At 42.9% G+C, this 19248-nt stretch overlaps 1 protein-coding gene across 1 annotated transcript in view; it reads left to right on the top strand.

Moving 5' to 3' along the window:
- The window catches only part of LOC110496210 (POU domain, class 2, transcription factor 2-like), an 83141-nt gene extending 64561 nt beyond the window's left edge, over positions 1 to 18580 (top strand). Inside the window, exons 5-15 of the mRNA XM_021571981.3 lie at positions 6952 to 7065; positions 7370 to 7588; positions 7830 to 7938; positions 8160 to 8257; positions 8562 to 8756; positions 8978 to 9268; positions 9569 to 9760; positions 10261 to 10309; positions 10514 to 10661; positions 11241 to 11314; positions 11867 to 18580. Coding sequence (XP_021427656.3) covers positions 6952 to 7065; positions 7370 to 7588; positions 7830 to 7938; positions 8160 to 8257; positions 8562 to 8756; positions 8978 to 9268; positions 9569 to 9760; positions 10261 to 10309; positions 10514 to 10661; positions 11241 to 11314; positions 11867 to 12165 — 1788 coding nt within the window. The 3' untranslated portion in view covers positions 12166 to 18580. The remainder of the gene's footprint in view (positions 1 to 6951; positions 7066 to 7369; positions 7589 to 7829; positions 7939 to 8159; positions 8258 to 8561; positions 8757 to 8977; positions 9269 to 9568; positions 9761 to 10260; positions 10310 to 10513; positions 10662 to 11240; positions 11315 to 11866) is intronic.
- Positions 18581 to 19248: the final 668 nt, after the last annotated feature.

Here is a 19248-nt window from a genome sequence, read left to right as displayed (position 1 = left end):
TTATAAACAACGTTTGCCATGTTTCTGTCGATATTATGGAGCTAATTTGGAATATTTTTCGGCGTTTTCGTGACTGCAATTTCCGGGTGATTTCTCAGCCAAACGTGAAGAACAAACGGAGCTATTTCGCCTACAAAAATAATATTTTTGGAAAAAAGGAACATTGGCTATCTAACTGGGAGTCTCGGGAGTGAAAACATCCGAAGCTCATCAAAGGTAAACTATTTAATTTGATTGCTTTTCTGATTTCCGTGACCAAGTTACCTGCAGCTAGCTGGACAAAATGCTATGCTAGGCTATCGATAAACTTACACAAATGCTTGTCTAGCTTTGGCTGTAAAGCATATTTTGAAAATCTGAGATGACAGGGTGATTAAGAAAAGGTTCACTTGTGATTTTCATGAATGGGAATATTTTCTAGGAATATTTATGTCCGTTGCGTTATGCTAATTAGTATCAGTTTACGCTCTCTCATGCGGGATGGGGAGTCATTAGAGGTTAAGAATAAATTCTTATTTATAATGACAGCCTACTGGGGAAATTTGGTTTAACTGCCTTGTTCAGGGGCAGAACAACAGATTTTTACCTTGTCAGCTTGGGGATTCGATCCAGCACCTTTTGGTTACTGGCCCAATGCTCTAACCACTAGGATACCTGCCGCCCCTCAGTAAAAGGCACATTTCAGCCCGCTTGGAGTTTACCAAAAGGCACCTAAAGACTCTCAGACCGTGATAAACAAGATTCTCTGGTCTGATGAAACCAAGATTGAACTCTTTGGCCGAATTCCAAGCGTCACGTCTAGAGGAAACCTGGCACCATCCCTACGGTGAAGCATGGTGGTGACGGCATCATGCTGTTGGGATGTTTTTCAGTGGCAGGGACTGGGAGACTAGTCAGGATTGAGGGGAAGATGAACTGAGCAAAGTACAGAGAGATCCTTGATGAAAACCTGCATCAGAACACTCAGGACCTCAGACTGGGGGCGAAGGTTCACCTTCCAACAGGACAATGTCCGTAAGCACACAGCCAAGACAACGCAGGAGTGGCTTCAGGACAAGTCTCTGAATATCCTTGAGTGGCCCAGCCAGAGCCCGTACTTGAACCCGATCGAACATCTCTGGAGAAACCTGAAAATAGATTTGCAGCAACGCTCCCAATCCAATGTGACAGCACTTGAGAGGATCTGCAGAGAAGAATGGGAGAAACTCCCCAAATAGAGGTGTGCCAAGCTTGTAGTGTCATACCCAAGAAGACTCAAGGCTGTAAACGCTGCCAAAGGTGCTTCAAGAAAGTACTGAGTAAAGGGTTTGAATACTAATGTAAATGTGATATTTCTGTTTTTTATTTTGAAGAAATCAGCAAAAAAATTTAATTGAACTGTTTTTGCTAAAAAAATATATATTTTACAATAAGGCAACCTAACAAAATGTGGAAAAAGTCAAGGGGTCTTAATACTTTCCGAAGGCACTGTTTATGTGACCCACTGGCTTGATTCGGTCTTATGTAGCAAAATTTGAAATTATGTTTTTTACATTGGATAAAAGTAGAGACTCCAGAGCTAGACAATGGTATATCATACACTACAGTTGAGGAACAATGGGAAAGTAATTATCAGTGATGCGATATCCAACATTTTCCTTGCCAAAAATAACCGATATAAAAAATGTGCAGCCTTTTAAGAATTATAGTACAATTAAATAGCTAACACACCACATGAATGCAGCGGTCTAAAGGCACTGCATCTCAGTGCAAGAGGCGTCACTACAGTCCCTGGTTCTAATCCAGGCTGTATCACATCCGGCCGTGATTGGGAGTCCCATAGGGCGGCGCACAATTGGCCCAGCGTCGTCCGGGCCGTCATTGTAAATAGAATTTGTTCTTAACTGACTTGCCTAGTTACTGTAAATCAAGGTTACACACACACACACACACATCACACTGACCAAAAAGTTATTTTGTTGGCATTTACGATGTCCCCATTACCAGTCAAACATAATTAAAACCTATTTCTTTCACTTACTTGCTGTGCCGTTTTGTTGTTCATTTGTTCAGTCGTTTCATTCTCAACCAGGATTTCTGTAGAATGCCGTTTGGGTCTTTGCGTGTCAAAAAAGAAACATGTCAAATAACACTAGATAGCTAGGTATCCTCATCTAAAATAACCCAAATTTATAAGACCGTTCTTATTTGATGAATGGTTGTCGGACCCATCTACGTGAAGCTGGCCACAATAAGGATTAGCCACAATAGTGGACTTTGCGGGTAGCCTTCAAAATAAAAGTATGGCATAATTCTACTATTTGTATTCATTTGGATCACTGTCAATCACATATGCTTATTTTGAAGGCAAACCGCAAACTCCACTATTGTGCCTAAATCTTATTGTGGCTAGCTTCACAACACTTAAACCGGTCTGGTCGAGCGTCACTAGACAGATGACGCTATCTGGCTGCTAATATCTTTAGCTTTGGGCAACAGGGTTAAGTAGCTGGCAAGCTATTTATTTTCATGAACTGAAGTTCATTTCAATAGGTGAACAACAAGTGGCAACCTAGCTAATACTTACTCACAAGGATTCTTAAATCATTGCTAAGAATAATGAAAATGACTGCAGTTGCTAAGAATAATGAAAATGACTGCAGTTTCTACTGGTCATTGTTTGCAGGCTGGTTGTATTTGTGCTAGCTAGGTACCAAGCTAAAGCTAGCTATCCCAGAAGTTGCTGTCGAACAAATGATGCTTTATTACCAACTCAGTATTGTAAAGACTGGTTTTGTACAGCTTTGACAGTGCTACTGTATCTTTTTTGACACGCAAATACCTGAACGGCGTTCCATAGTATGTATGTCGTGAAGCTAATAGCAGTGACACTATTACTGTGTAACTCCGGTAGGGCAACATCTGAAAAATAGCACACTTGGTAGTGTGTACCGGTGCTCGACCAGTCGGCGAAGCCAACATTACCCACGACAGAGTACGGTTGATTGTCAAGGGCAACGAATTCCATTATCTTGGCTTTAATGGATTTCGTCTTTGAGTTGTCTCGCTGAAATGTTCTTACTCTTTCAAATGACTTGTTGGCTGCTCGATCCACACAGCAGACATTGTGTGGGCTAGGTTAGGAATGCTGTTGCATGTGTAGTGCAAAATTGTATTTGTCTTATTACGTTATATAAGTTATATAGGTATGCGCTGTAACTTTGACATCGGTTTTTAACATTGGCGTTAAACTAAACTAGACATATTGATTCTGACATGCTTGCTGATATATCGTGCATCCCTAGTAATTATGCTTTGTAAGTTGATAAACTTGTAACCCCACCTTTGAGACTCCGCCTGCATATTTGCAATCAAACGCCAGAATTTTCTCCATCTCGTTAGCTATCATACTCTGCTTCCACCGGACATTCCACTGATTTCAAAACTCGGTCCATTAGCAACACTTTTGCAGGTCTTTGTGATATCTTTAAAAAAAATCTGCGTTAGGAAGGATTACCTACACATACTAAGCAGCTCATGTTATAGACCGAAGCATGCTACATGGCAGACCAATCCGAACTCATCTCTTGACATGTTCAGCCCATCCATTGTCTCAGCCAATCATGGCTAGCGGGAAGATTCCTGACTTTCTCTGTGGCTAAACTAATTCGGCTCATCATTTAACAATTTTATTTGTATTTCCAGATGACATACACATTTGTTAAGGCAAATAAAAGTTCACATGTTCCAGAAGGCATTTCTTTTTTTAACAAACAAATTCATGTTTATGTTCAAATGCCTTTCCTGTGAAGTAATGAAGCGGGACCTACGCCTAGTTTCCTGAAACGAGTCACATATCCACTAAACAAAAATATAAATGCAACATCAGGGCCTAAAATTCACTGCCACTGTGTCATGTAGATGGAAAAAACCTGCCAGGCCCTCAGATTTTTTACCAGCCTGAATATATTTTTGCTATAATTACATAAAAAAAACTGATGACCATGCTTTGTAATGTTTCTAAAACAAGAAATGTATTATTAAGAAGTAATGTGGTATTTTGCTAAAAAAAAAAAAATTTGTGACCTGTGTCTTTTACCCCAAATATCAGATGATTAAAAAAATTCAACTGCCCATTTAAGGGAGGGAGGTTACCGTGGTAAGATTTGGGATGTGACTAGTAATAGAACGCTTCTCTTCGCTATCAGTTGAAGCAGAAGATTCAAACTAACATTTGAAAACAGCCAAGCTTGTGAACAAAACAATGCATTAAGCCAAGAAACCGGAGGACTTTGCTGACTTGAGTAAATTATACCAACTATTATGCTTGTGCAAGCTCCTTGTATCTATCAGCGCTTCACTCACAGTGCACAAAGCTGTTGCTGCGCAAGGTGGGATCTAGGATTTGTATTTCTTTGTGCGATTAGCAGATATGGAACAAAACAGCAGAAATACTTTGAAAACAGCTTTGCACATATTCTAATACTTGACTTTTGACTATATTTTGTATTCACAAATTCAAATGTAATGCGCCCACTCTAGAGCCCTGAAAATGTACCACCTGCCAACGTGGCTGTTGAAATAGCCATTCTTACCCGCTAATACCTAAATCTACCCGCATTTGGCAGGTGTTAATTTTAGTGAGCATTTTTCTTTGCCAAGATAATCCATCCACCTGACAGGTGTGCATTATCAAGAAGCTGGTTAAGCAGCCTCATTACAGAGGTGCACCTTGTGCTGGGGACAATAAAAGTCCACTCTAAAATGTGCAGTTTTGTCACACAACACAATGCCACAGATGTCTCAAGTGTTGAGTGAGAGTGGAATTGCTATGCTGATTGCAGGAATGGCCACCAGAGCTGTTGCCAGGAAATTTGATCTTCATTTCTCTTCCATAAGCCACCTCCAACCTTGTTTTAGAGAACTTGGCAATACATCCGTCCGGCCTCACAACCGCAGACCACGTGTATGGCGTCGTGTGGGCGAGTGGTTTGCTGATGTCAATGAACAGAGTGCCCCATTGTGGCGGTGGGGTTATGGTATGTGCAGGCATAAGCTACGGACACCGAGCAACATTGCATTTTATCGATGGCAATTTGAATGCACAGAGATACTGTGACGAGATCCTGAGCCCATTGTCGTGTCATTCATCCACCGCCATCACCTAATGTTTCAGCATGATAATGCACGGCCCCATGTCGCAAGGATCTGTACACTATTCCTGGAAGCTGAAAATGTCCCAGTTCTTCCACGGCCTGCATACTCACCAGACATGTCATCCATTGAGCATGTTTGGAATACTCTGGATTGACGTGTTCAAGTACCCACCAATATCCAGCAACTTCGCACAGCCATTGAAAAGGAGTGGGACAACATTTAATCAGGAGTGGGACAACAGTTCACAGGCCACAATCAATTGAGTGGCCCAGCCAGAGCCTGGACTGGAACCCGATTGAACATCTCTGGAGAGACCTGAAAATAGCTGTGCAGCAACACTACCTATCCAACCCGACAGAGCTTGAGAGGATCTGCAGAGAAGAATGGGAGAAACTCCCCAAATACAGGTGTACCAAGCTTGTAGCGTCATACCTGTCACGATCGTCGAAATGAGCGGACCAAGGCACAGCGTGAGTTGAGTTCCACATATTTAATACAAAGTTAAACTTCAAACAACGAACGTTAAAGCCGTGGTGCAACATGCACACACACAAAACAATATCCCACAAAACAGGTGGGAACAAAGGACAACTTAAGTATGATCCCCAATTAGAGACAACGATAATCAGCTGGGAACCATACACAAAAACAAACATAGAAATACAAATACTAGAAAACCCCCCTAATCACGCCCTGACCTAAAACACCATATAGAACCCAGAGGGCTCTCTATGGTCAGGGCGTGACATCGGTGCAGAGGAAGGCTCCTGCCATGGAGCGGGACTGGACACCGTGCCTGGACTGGGCATAGGCGCAGAGGAAGGCTTCAGCCTAGGAGCGGTACTGGACACGTGCCTGAACTGATGACACACTCCTCAGGTCGAGGGCGTGGAGCCGGCACAGGGCGTACCGGGCTGGGAGGCGCACTGAAGGCCTAGTGCGTGGAGCCGGCACAGGTTTCACCGGACTGATGACGCACTTCAGGGCGAGTGCGGGGAGCCGGCACAGGACGTACCGGGCTGGGAAGGCGCATTGGAGGCCTGGTGCGTGTTGCCGGCACAGATGGCACCGGACTGATGACACGCTCTTCAGCATGCCTGCGCTGCAGCATACTCCTCGCCAACACCTCTCTCCGGGATCCCTCATTAAACTCCTCCACCGACTCCCAGACGGGCTCTGGCGCTCTCCGCTGCTCAGCCGACTGCCCCTTGTGGTGCAACATGCACACACACAAAACAATATCCCACAAAACAGGTGGGAACAAAGGACAACTTAAGTATGATCCCCAATTAGAGACAACGGTAATCATTGGGAACCATACGCAAAAACAAACATAGAAATACAAATACTAGAAAACCCCCCTAATCACACCCTGACCTAAAACACCACAGAGAACTCTGAGGGCTCAGGGCGTGACAATACCCAAGACTCGAGGCTGTAATCGCTGCCAAAGGTGCTTCATCAAAGTACTGAGTAAAAGGTCTGAATACTTATGTAAATGTAAAATGTTTAGTTTTTTTTATTTTAATACATTTGCAACAATTTCTAAAAAGCTGTTTTTGCTTTGTCATTATGGGGTATTGTGTGTAGATTGATCAATTTTAGAATAAGGCTGTAACGTAACAAAATGTGGAAAAACTCTAAATATATGTTTTTGCTCCAATCAGGTTATTTCTGGACCGTATTTCTGTCTATTTAAGGGACCCATTTTGGCAACTAAAATGAGGCTTGTGTACCAGATCCCCAAAAACATTTTTATGATTATTCTTTTGAGCTTTAACCTTATTCAATGTTTTGATATTATTCACCCTGCAGAGTAAAAGTGAGGCAGTACCTGAGATGATCTCCACCCATGTGCCGCCTCCTTCCCAGCAGCAGACGCCTCACCCTCACACACAACTCATGTTGGCAGGGAGTCAGCTGGCAGGGGTAAGCACTGGCACAGATGTAATGTGTAGGCGGTTAGGGTGATGGACAGTAAGCATTTTCTGCTTCGCTCATGCTCTTGCTTGCATCTCACCAAGGTTGGAGTGAATTCCATTTTCATTCAATTCTGTCAATTAAGAAAGTAAACGGAAATTCAAATTCCAATCTTCCTCATTCCTGAATTGACTGAATTAAAATGGAATTCATCCCTTCTGCCTCTCTATCTCTTCTGCTTTTTCCCCTCCTCTCTTTGGGCAAACCCTACCCTCTCCTCCACCACCTCCTCTTCTTCCCGCCTCTTCCTCAGCTGGCTGCCCTCTTACCTGCGCAGCAGCAGCTGTTGCTTCAGCAGGCCCAGGCTCAGCTCCTGGCCGCTGCGGTGCAGCAGTCCAACGCGGCTCATGCTGCTCATGCCGCTCACGCAGCCGCCCAAGCCAATCAGCAGCAGCAGCAACAACAGCTGACCAAACAGGAGCAAGCCCCGCCCCAGCTCACCCTTTCTCAGCCTATCCAGCTCACCGCCCAGGTAGGAGCGGCCAGTCACGGATCAGATATGACCAGCTTTAAGCCAATCTAACTCACTAACCAACACTTCTCTGTCAGAAGTGTTTCTCTATATACTCTTAGGTGTTATTACTTTGAAGGTTGGGGCTGTGCACATTTGGGTTCTTTGCTAATTTCTTTGCATTGTATTGTGTGTATGTTGCTCTGTTCAGAAATCATACATGACTCGTTGACCCTTTTCTCTCTCTCGCTTCCTCCTGTAGGATATCCAGCAGCTGTTGCAGCTGCAGCAGTTAGTCCTGATGCCCGGCCACCACCTGCAGTCTCCTCAGTTCCTCCTGCCTCAGGCCCAGGGACAACAGGGGCAGCAGGGTAAGTGGGACCTACTAAGTAAGTGGGAACCACCATCATCAACACTGTCACTTCCTCTTGGCACAAAACATCATGTATAGCTTGGGTGTTCTGATCTAACTGCTTAGTTCTAAAACAAGTTAGAATAAAGTTGTAACAATACAGTTAAAAAACAATAAAGTAGTGTTCATTGAATTACAATACTTTAATAGTGTTAACGGCTTCTCCGTTGTGTTCCTTAGGTTTGCTCTCGACACCTAATTTAATTCCGCTACCTCAACATCAGCAAAGCCAGGGGAGTCTTCTAACTATTCCACCCAGGCTGGGACTGCAAGCACAGGTATAGTATTATTGAAAACCACCACACCACATATGTGTGTGTGTGTGTTGAGACTGGACTTTATAACATACTGTACTACATACTTGTAAGTAGGGTAGGGATCTGCCTCTACAAGCAGAAAACAAAGAGCTCTGTGGAATCAGTGCTGGTGCATTGATCCAAACGCTGATCTAATCAAACACCAAACCCGTAACCCAGAGTGTGTTTGAATTGATCCACAGTTTAAACATGGCTAATGTCAGTGTGCCAGCCACCCCTCGCCATTCCGCAGGAATGATATGGGTTTATGTCTCCCGTACTGTAGCGTCGCCATGGTGATGGCCTCTCATCTTTACAGAGGGACAAGAGCGGGGATGTCGGGGTGACCTCCGGGGCCTCGGCAGCCCCCATGACCTCAGTGACCTCTGGCCCTCACGGCGAGGAGCCCAGTGACCTGGAGGAGCTGGAGCAGTTCGCCCGCACCTTCAAACAGAGACGCATTAAACTGGGCTTCACACAGGTACGTTTGTATGCGTGCGTGGGTGTGTGCGTGTATTGTGATAAAAGGGCAAGAGAACCATGAGCAATTTGATCAAGCTAGACTACATATGGGTCAGAGTGTGTGTTGGTGTGTGTGTGCGTGGGTCAGAGTGTGTATGTGTGTTTGCAGTGAGGGGGGGCAGGAGGAGCTAGAGGCCAGAATGAAGATGACTGTTTAACACAAATTCTCTCTTCCCTCAGGGTGACGTAGGCATGGCGATGGGGAAACTGTATGGGAATGACTTCAGCCAGACCACCATCTCTCGCTTCGAGGCCCTAAACCTGAGCTTTAAGAACATGTGCAAGCTCAAGCCTCTGCTTGAGAAGTGGCTAAACGATGCGGAGACCATGGCGATAGACAGCATGCTTCCCAGCCCGAACTCTCTCTCCTCCCCCATGATGGGGTTTGAGGGCATGCCGGGGCGTCGCAGGAAGAAACGCACCAGCATCGAGACCAACGTCCGCGTGGCCTTAGAGCGCAATTTCATCTTGGTGAGAAAGAGATACGTCCCACAACAGACTCCTAAGGAACACACTCAAATGACATTCTACTCCCTACCCTGCACTCACAGTGGAGTACATAAAACAATGACTCTGTTCACAACAGTTTATTTCACTTTTGGATTAACATTTCATTTAACGTAAATAAATATTTACCCTTGCTTGGTATTTTCTAAATATTGCTGAAACTGTTGAATGTAACATTGACAACATGTCAGCTTTATGCGATATAAAATGTTTGTGGCCTCTGACAACATGATTGACCATGATTTTTGACTGTGTTCCCTCCAGAACCAGAAGCCTAACTCAGAGGAGATTCTCCTGATGGGCCAGCAGCTCAACATGGAGAAGGAGGTGATTCGGGTCTGGTTCTGCAACCGGCGCCAGAAAGAGAAGCGCATCAACCCTTGCAGTGCCACCCCTCCCCTGCCCAGCCAGCCCCCCTCCATGACGCACAAAACCCCCTGCTACAGCCCGCACATGGTATGACCCCGCACTCACCCCATCCCCACTCTCCCCACCATGCCTCTCATTGGCAGGCCTTTGGTCCTTTGCCTCCCTGTTCCTTAGTTTGGAAACAAACTGTATAAATACAAGTCAGGCATCATGAGAGGAATAGATCTTTGACTCTCTGGATCTATGGACTTGCCCCCCTCCCTCTGCATGACCCCATGTGTGACCCTGTGGCCTAACCCATCCTGCACTGCTCCACTCTCAGCACCGTGCAAATGACTACACTGTTGTATGAGGTGCCAAATGTTACAGACCAACCCACACGTCATCACAGTTACACCATGAGAGCATGTTTCTTCTCTCTCTCCTCCTCACGGCCTATCCACCGCTCCTTTTCTTTCTTTCTTTCTTTCTTTCTTTCTTTCTTTCTTTCTTTCTTTCTTTCTTTCTTTCTTTCTTTCTTTCTTTCTTTCTTTCTTTCTTTCTTTCTTTCTTTCTTTCTTTCTTTCTTTCTGTTCCTCTCCCTCCAGGTGTCCAGTCAGGGGCTGCACCAGGCTGCCACCAGCCTCAGCACAACAGGTGAGGAAATAGATTTTTGGATACATTTGTGTTTTTGTGAAGCTAGGCCATAAGTGCCAGAGGTCTAAATTCCCTTTAGTGGATTAAGACATAGAGACGAGTGCAGATGCCCAGTACCATGGACATTGGGAAAACCTAGCAATGTAACCAAATGTACTGTATACCATTCATATTACCACTGATGGTTCGCGCTCTCTTTCTCAGTGACCAGTCCATTACCCTCGGTGACCTGCCCTCTGACCCACTGTGGCTCTGCATCCACCAGCTCCACCCCCTCCTCTAGGACTCCGCCTCCACACAGCACAGCCAGCCCCGCTCCTTCCACCCTCAGTACCCACAGCCTGAACGCTGGGTGAGTGTCTTGTTTGTCTGTCTCTCTCTCTCTCTCTATCTACTACTCTACACTTACTCAATCTAACACTGAACAATCCCTCATACTCAACAAACACACTTTCATATTCGCTGGGTTAGTGTCCCCTAATTATATAATTATACTCTATCCTCTCTGTCCCTTGCACACTCAACGACTACTGCTCAATAGAACACTGACTCCTAACACTGAATCCTCAATATCTGCTAAACTGTGTCCGCAGCCAATAAAGTCAACTTTGAGACTGGATGAGGTGATATTTACTGACTTGCTGGGAATTCGTGGTATGGGGCTACATGGGGAATGTCATGTCACCCCACCTGTTTAGCAGCAAATCTGAAAGTTCTCACACATATGAAGAAACATGAATATTTGTCAACCCAGAGTCAGACCCAGGCCAATGCATGAATTGAAAACATGTTGTGTATCCTTAATAGAAAAACCTGAGGGTGTTTGATTAATGAGCTTTCACTTAACCCTCTTGGTCCTTTTCTCTATCTCTGCATGTGTGAATGTGTGTGTATGTGCACATGGGGGAATATGGATCCATACATATTCCAGGAACACAATGATGGGAGTAAGCACAGGGATGAACCAGGCTCTCGTCAGCAGCAATCACCTGGCCACAATGCAAGGTGTGTTTGTCTGACAAAATCGGTGTGTATCCAGATTATGGACTGTATTCTGACTTCTGATAAGCACGCGCAACACTGCCTGGCGTAAATCGTGACTTGGTGTCAATAGGATCCAATTTTGACTTAAGCGTGCAGATCTCAAGTCAGAAAAGAGGATGTCCCTCCATTTGCCATCATTTCAACATGCGAATTCAGATCAGTTGAAATTGCATGTCTTCACACCATCCCATTCCATCCATATCACCACCAAGTAGATCATGGGAGTGTCGTGTGTGTCTGTGTGTATGTGCCAGGCGTTTTACTGTAAGCTCTGACTGGCTAAGCTCTCCTTGCTCTACTCATACCACGTTCTCTCATCTGTTGCAATGTCTCACCTTCATCATCACCATCCTTCATCTCACCATGTCATCAGTTACAGTGTCACCCAAATCGATGCCGATGTATCTCTGGTAGGTGTATTCACTTATTCTTTCTCCTCTACCTTTCTCTTCCCCCACCAATCCTTCCACCTGCCTCTCTCACCCCGTCCCCTGTAACTCTATCATGGTTCAGCTCTGGCTGCCAGTGGTGGGCAGCTGCCCATTTCCAGTCTTGAGGCCGGAGGTCAGATGATCCTGGGCGGGGCGGGGGTTCGCCCCTCCCTATTCCTCAACCGCCACACCCTCCTGCCTATGGCGTCCCACCAAGCCGGCGTGGGTTTGGTCGGCGGTCCCAGGGGAGCCTCTCCACCCCCCGGCGCCAGTGGCATGGACGTCGACTCCTGCTCTGCCTCTCCCTGCTCCAGCCCCGCCTCCTTCGGCTCGTTCAGCGAAGCCTCACCGCCGCCGCTTGGCGGGGCCATGGCCGAGTGACGACGACACAACCCAAAGGATCCTATCAGAAGGAGGAGGAGGAGTTTTAGTGGAGCTTTACAGAAACACCTCACCTTTCAACCAAAGCCATCTCTCTCTCCCTCCATTTGTCGCCTCCTCTCACTCTCCCGGAGTCTTTCAAAGCCAAAAAAAAATACACAGATTGAAAGAGGAAGAAGAGAGCGAGGAAGAATGGAGAGGAGGAGAGAACAGGAGAACGGTGGAGATTTAAACCAAAAAATATATATATCTATACAGTTGGAGAGGTGGCATTGTGGAACACAGTGAATGCTAATGTTCATTTACTCCTTTCTCTGGAAAAGAACAAATGAGCTGAAAAACCTGATGAAAAAGAGGGCAGGGATGAGAACTGAACTAAGACTGAGAGAGAGATGGGTGGCAAGGACAGGAAAAGAAGGAAAGAAAAGACTTTCAACAAGCTTCAGCAGATGGATGGAAAGAGAACCACATTTTTAAAAAACCTACAGGGGAAAAACACACAAAGACAAAAATGACAAACATGCCAAAATCTCCAAAACCGAAATACCAAAAACTGAAACCAAAAAAACGGAGAGAAAAGCTTTACTTAAAAGACTTATGATTCTGATCTGTCCAGGATCAGCACATCAACCACACTTAACAAGGCCAAAAACATGTATCATTTCATCATAATATATTATTTTAAAGTTTTGTTTTCAACACTTTTACAACGCTTACTTTTAGTATTTTATATGATTTGAGCTTTGGGTTATGTCATAGCAAATGATTTGATATAGATATCTTAGTAGTGTCAGTCCTCCCACATATCTCTACCTACCTCTCTAGTGGCTCTACAGTTTTAACCTAGTTACAGTATTAAACTGTGTTGTGGATTTAGCAGTCAGACTAATAACAATTAGTAACTTTCCAACTTATTTTGTGGTTTATTTTCTTATTTCTGATTTTTCTAATGATCATCGTAATTATCATCATCATCATTAGGGTTATTATCTTCAATATTTGTTTAATATGATGAGATATTTTTATTTTTCTAGGCAGGTCAGTTAAGAACAACTTATTTACAATGACGGCCTACCCCGACCAAACCCGGATGACGCTTGACCAATTGTGCGCCGCCCTATAGGACTCCCAATCACGGCCGGTTGTGATACAGCCTGGATATTATTGCCTCCTTTGTTTCATAACTTATTTTATACAGTGGACTCAAATTATTGACACCCTTGATAAAGATGAGCAATAATTACTCTGTAAAATGAATTATTAAAATACTGGGCTATATTGTATGCAACAAAAAAATGGGAAGTTATGTTATACGAATAATTGCTCAGAGAAAGAGATTCTGTTTAACTAGCAATACAAAAAAATACAAATAAAGATAGGGGTCAAAATTATTGGCACCCCTGTTTTCAATACTCCAGCATCCTCCCCTTGTAAGGACGCTGAGCCTTTTTCTAAAATGTTTTATGATATTGGAGAACACGTTGGGAGGGATCTTTGACCATTTCGCCATACAGAATCTCTCCAGATCCTTGATATAATTTGTCTGCGCTTATGGCCTTCCATCTTCAATTCAAACCACAGGTTTTCAATGGGGTTCAAGTCTGGAGACTGAGGAACGTTTTCACCACTGGTGTGCGTGGCCAAAGAGATCCATTTTCATGTTATCTGAACATAGAGCTCTTTGGCCAAGCACACCAGTGGTGGGTTTGGTGTTGAAAAACCGAAGCATATGCGTAAAAGTACCTCATACCAATGGTAAAATATGGTGGTGGATCTTTGATGTTATGGGGCTATTTTGCTTCCACTGGTCCTGGGGCCCTTGTTAAGGTCAACGGCATCATGAACTTTACCAAATACCAGGGCATTTTTACCGAAAACCCGGTTGCCTCTGCCAGGAGGCTGACACTTGTGGAACTTCCAGCAAGACAATAACCCCAAGCACTAATCAAAATCCACATAGAAATGGTTAATTGACCACAAAATCAACATTTTGCAATGGCCATCTCAGTCTCTGGACTTGAATCCCATTGAAAAATTGTTGTTTGAAGGCTCAGTGTAGTTATCCTCGCAACGTGAGGGTGCTAGAGTATTTTAAACAATAATTCTGACCACTATCTTTTTTAGATTTTCTTGTATTACATGTTAAAAAATATATATTTCTCTGAGCAATTGTATTAGTGTAAAATATAATTTCTCCTTGTTTAAAGAAAACAACAAAATAGCTCAGTATTTTTATAATTTATTTTATACCATTTTTTTTTATCACCTTTATCAAGGGTGCCAATAAGGATGGACCTGACTGTATATGAACACCAAAATGTACTCTACTGCCTGTTGCTTCAAGCACACACACACACACACACACACACACACACACACACACTACACTACACTACACTAGAATGTATTGAGATGTTGAACTAAAATAATCCTTTATGCCTTTCATTATATTTGTTTGCCTGTTTTTTTAAATACACTACCGTTCAAAAGTTTGGGGTCACTTAGAAATGTCCTTGTTTTTGAAAGAAAAGCTATTTTTGTCTATTAAAATAACATCAAATTGATCAGAAATACAGTGTAGACATTGTTAATGTTGTAAATGACTATTGTAGGAAACGGCTGATTTTTAATGGAATATCTACATAGGCGTACAGAGGCCCATTATCAGCAACCATCACTCCAGTGTTCCAATGGCACCTTGTGTTAGCTAATCCAAGTTTATCATTTTAAAAGGCTGATTGATCATTAGAAAACCCTTTTGCAATTATGTTAGCACTGCTGAAAACTTGTTTTGATATAAGAAGCAATAAAACGGGCCTTCTTTAGACTAGTTCAGTATCTGGAGTATCGGCATTTGTGGGTTCGATTACAGGCTCAAAATGGCCAGAAACAAAGCACTTTCTTCTGAAACTCATCAGTCTATTCTTGTTCTGAGAAATGAAGGCTATTCCATGCAAGAAATTGCCAAGAAACTGAAGATTTAGTACAACGCTGTATACTACTGTGTACTACTACTTCTGATCAATTTGATGTTCATTTAAATGGATAAAAAAACATACATTTCTAAGTGACCCCAAACTTTTGAACGGTAGTGTATATAATTTCCATATAATTCCACCAACTTCATATCATTCACTTCCAGTCAGTCACTCTTGGATACCAAAGCATTGTTTCTCCCGACTGGAAGAGCCGGGAAACAAGTGTTCAGACAGAAACCTCAGCAGTGTCAAAAACCAAATACCCAATAACAGGACGACTCCACACCAAAAAAAAGTGACAGCATCCCTCCCAGTCCCCAACCCCCTGCCCTCCATCCCTTCTGTCCCTCTCCTTTGCCTCGAAAGATGGGGTGAAAGGGCCAAAAAAGAAGAGAAGAAAACAAGAAGACTACCCAGAGAAGTCAAAGGCAAAAAAAGGATCTGTTGAAAACTGCAGGGGAAAACCGAGGAGAAAGCTGGAACGGAGGACCAAAACCAAAAAAAAACCTAACCAAAACCTCCGTATGAGCAACTAAACTGAACAGATAAGAAACCAAAAACCAAATACAACACGTTGTAGACGAAGAGGAGGAGGAAGAGAGAGGGAGGGGTCAAGCCCTGTCTGTCACAGTCTGAGACAGAGGCTTTCCCTCTCATTCTCTCCTCCCTCCTCCATTTGTGACCTCCTTTGTTCAGCCTTTTCCTGGACGGAATAGCTAATGACCTCGCGGAACTGAATTTTTAAATATATATTTTTCGTTTTTGCTTTTCATGGTCTGTCTATCGATTGCTGTATGACTTTGTCTCATTGCTTTCTACTTGACGGGGTGATTTATTGCCTATTTTCATATCTTGTCTGGGTTCTTTTTTGTTGTAGTGCTTTTTTCATTAGGTTGTTGGAAAGAATACTGTGAAAATGTAGCTTCCAAACTTTTCTTTGATCAAGAATGTCGTGAAAAAGCCAAAACTGAATACCAAAAGCGAAACTTTTTGACACAGACATACCAAATACCAACCAAACCAATGCACAATTGTCAGAGAGGAACAGTTGGATAACTGTGTTTGTGCTAGGTTTTCTGGATAGATATATAGAAAGACTGGTAGAGCAAGAAAGGTACTGTGCGAGCGTGTGCATTCAGGCATGCTTCCATACATGATTGCCCGTATACCTGTGTGTGAGATATGGATGGTGTGTATGTGACAGGAGAGGAAAAGTGAGATCGAATGAGTGTGGGGAAAGATTTATTCTCTTGCATATTAACCAACCCATAAAGATTCAGTACACACTGTTCTGTCTAGTGTACCACAGAATAGTGTTTGATAAAGGCATGGAACTTCACGAGTGAAATGAAGCATACTTGGGCACATATAGGCAGATATTAAAGGCAACCGATGATAATATTGTGGGGAGGGGCGGGCGGAAATCAACTGAAAACCAGTTGACAGACACTTTTAGAGGGGATGTATCTGTTAGTGCTTCAATAGATTTTGTAGGAAAAAATATATATGTTCTACTGCTTATTTATTGCTAATGTATAAAAGGCTGTGAAGTGATCCTTGATACAAATGTTGATGATAACAATGACTTGATTTTAGACCAAAAGCTTTAAACTATCTCTCTGGGGATCTTTGTTTGAAGATGTGTATTTATTCATGTTCAGGGGAGGATACATTTCTTTGCAAATGATTTGTACGTTATGAACTCCCACCTGTTTATTTATTGATTCATTTGTTTATGTAATTTATTTGTTCTATTTCTGGATTGGGACCTTTGAGGTTCTATTTTGGGGAGAGGTGATCTTGAGATTAAGACAAGAAGACAAAATGCTTTAAAACACAAAGAAAAAGGCAGAGCTTTAAAACAAACTGAAACCAAATGTAAAGACTGTGGGTGTCATCTCATTGCCCATGTCAACTGTTTAAAACCCTAACCTAACGGAGAGGAAGAGAGGGAGAGCCTATCAAACTGATCCATGAAATGGGTACATTTTAGAGTTATAGTGGACCCTGAATTTTCTCCTTTCTCTTTTCTGCTTACACCTGTGAGTGTCAATAGCAGTTCAGACACGTCTAGATGCCTCTAGATGTTCACACTTTCTCCAGCTCGCCCTTTCTCTCTCTCTCTCTCGCTGTCTGGTCCCGTCTTTCATTTCAAGGCGAGGGCGACGTCATATATATACCTCATATTCTTTGATGAAAAACCAAATAGACAGAAGCTTTAATAAGACATGTGACCCTGGTCGTCTTGGCTCAGGAGAGGGATACAAGAAGTGGCCTGGCTATTGAGTTTGATGAACAAGCCTTTAGAACACTTTATTTTTAAACGGTTAAAGAAAAGACGTTTGTAAGCAGTTTCCTCTGTTTTATAGGTCACTCCTCAGAAGTAGATGCACCACTCCTCTCTCCTTCAGTGGGTCTTTGATTTCTGTTGACAATGTTGTGAGGGTACTGGCGGTGTTTATGGCAATGTTTCTTCTGAGAAGGTGTGTGTGTGTGGGATATTGACATGATGCTAATACTGTACAGTATGTGTGCCTGTGTAGGGCTCTCCTGTGGTGGACCGAGAATGATACCAAAGTCAAACCACCACAGTGAGACCACACACACAAAACACGCGCACACACACAGTTAATCCATGTGTATATAAACATTCAGGAGTCTTCATAAAGACTGTAAATGCTACATAATGGTGTATATTACCCATCATTGACATCAAAAGACATACCACTGTCTTCAAGAGCACTTAATGCTATGAAGCAATGCGCCTTGAATTGTGACCATTTTATACTGTAGTTATAAGTGGCTATGAATGTTTGTTTTATGTGCTTATTAAGAATATCCTCAATTTATAGGTCTCCATGAACTAAGATATTTCTTTGGCCTTGAGAACACAAATATGTCTGAACGTCACATCAAATCAAAGTGCATATAGTAAAAGAGAGAACAAACAGTGAATTTGGCACATATTCTTTGTTTATTTTTTAAACATATTTTTTTCTACAGTACAGCTTAAATCCAAAGGTAATTTCATTAGTACGGCAAAGAAAGATTTTACTAATGAAAACCTCAATAGTGAAAACCAAAGAACTCCACCAACCTTTTTTATTTTACACATAAAAAATTCCCATTTTTCTTTTTGATGGTAAAAACTCAAAGTTCTCTTTAATACAATGTTTGGTGATGATGATGATAACTATGATGCTGATGATGATAACTAAAACACTGCTCTCTAACTTTGTATCTGTTACGACCCATTTCATTTATGTTTGTGAGTAACCTGCTTTTACCTCAAGTCTCTCTCTGAGTTAGTAACCTGTTTTTTTTATTTTGTTCCCAACTGTTAGCCTGTCCCTTATTCATCGCTATGGGTGTGCCTGTTGTTTGGGGGGGAGGGGGACAAATGAAACAGTAAGTGTTAGGAATAAAGTGCGAATTTAGACCAATCTGTCCATGTCTTTTATTTATTTGCCCTCTTGGTGTTCAAAACCAGTTATTGAATGTCTTGCATATGACTAAAGAGATATTTTTGCAGTGCCGCCAGTATGTAGATTTAAAGTAGGATTTTGAACTCAATTTGAAGCTGAGTTAAATCAGTTAACAGTTAACATTGCTTTATTGAAAAAAAGGGATCCAAATGGGTATTTCTGCATCAGGAGAAGAATAAAGTATATTGTCTTCTCCCTGAAACCCTATTACCGGTTTTGGTCAAGAAAGCCCTAAGTCGGTGAACTCATGAATAACTGTCTATATGCAAAATAGAGTCCTTGATAAGAGTAGATACACAAAGAAAAGTAGGTTAGAGGTCCAATGTCTCTAGTCTAGATACACTACATGACCAACAGTATGTGGACACCTGCCTCTCCGAACATCTCATTACAAAATCATGGGCATTAATATGGCGTTTGTCCCCTCTTTGCTGCGATAATACCCTCCACTCTTCTGGGAAAGCTGTTGGAACATTGTTGCGGGCACTTGCTTCCATTCAGCCACACGAGCATTAGTGAGGTCCGGCAATTACGCCTGGCTCACTATTCATCCCAAAGGTGTTCGATGGGGGCTCCGTGCAGCCCAGTCAAGTTCTTCCGCACCAATCTCAACAAACCAT

The sequence above is a fragment of the Oncorhynchus mykiss genome, chromosome 18 (genome assembly GCF_057628025.1).
Source record: "Oncorhynchus mykiss isolate SJ-2025 chromosome 18, ASM5762802v1, whole genome shotgun sequence".
NCBI lineage: Eukaryota > Metazoa > Chordata > Actinopteri > Salmoniformes > Salmonidae > Oncorhynchus > Oncorhynchus mykiss.
This window is presented reverse-complemented; position numbering and strand designations above follow the sequence as displayed.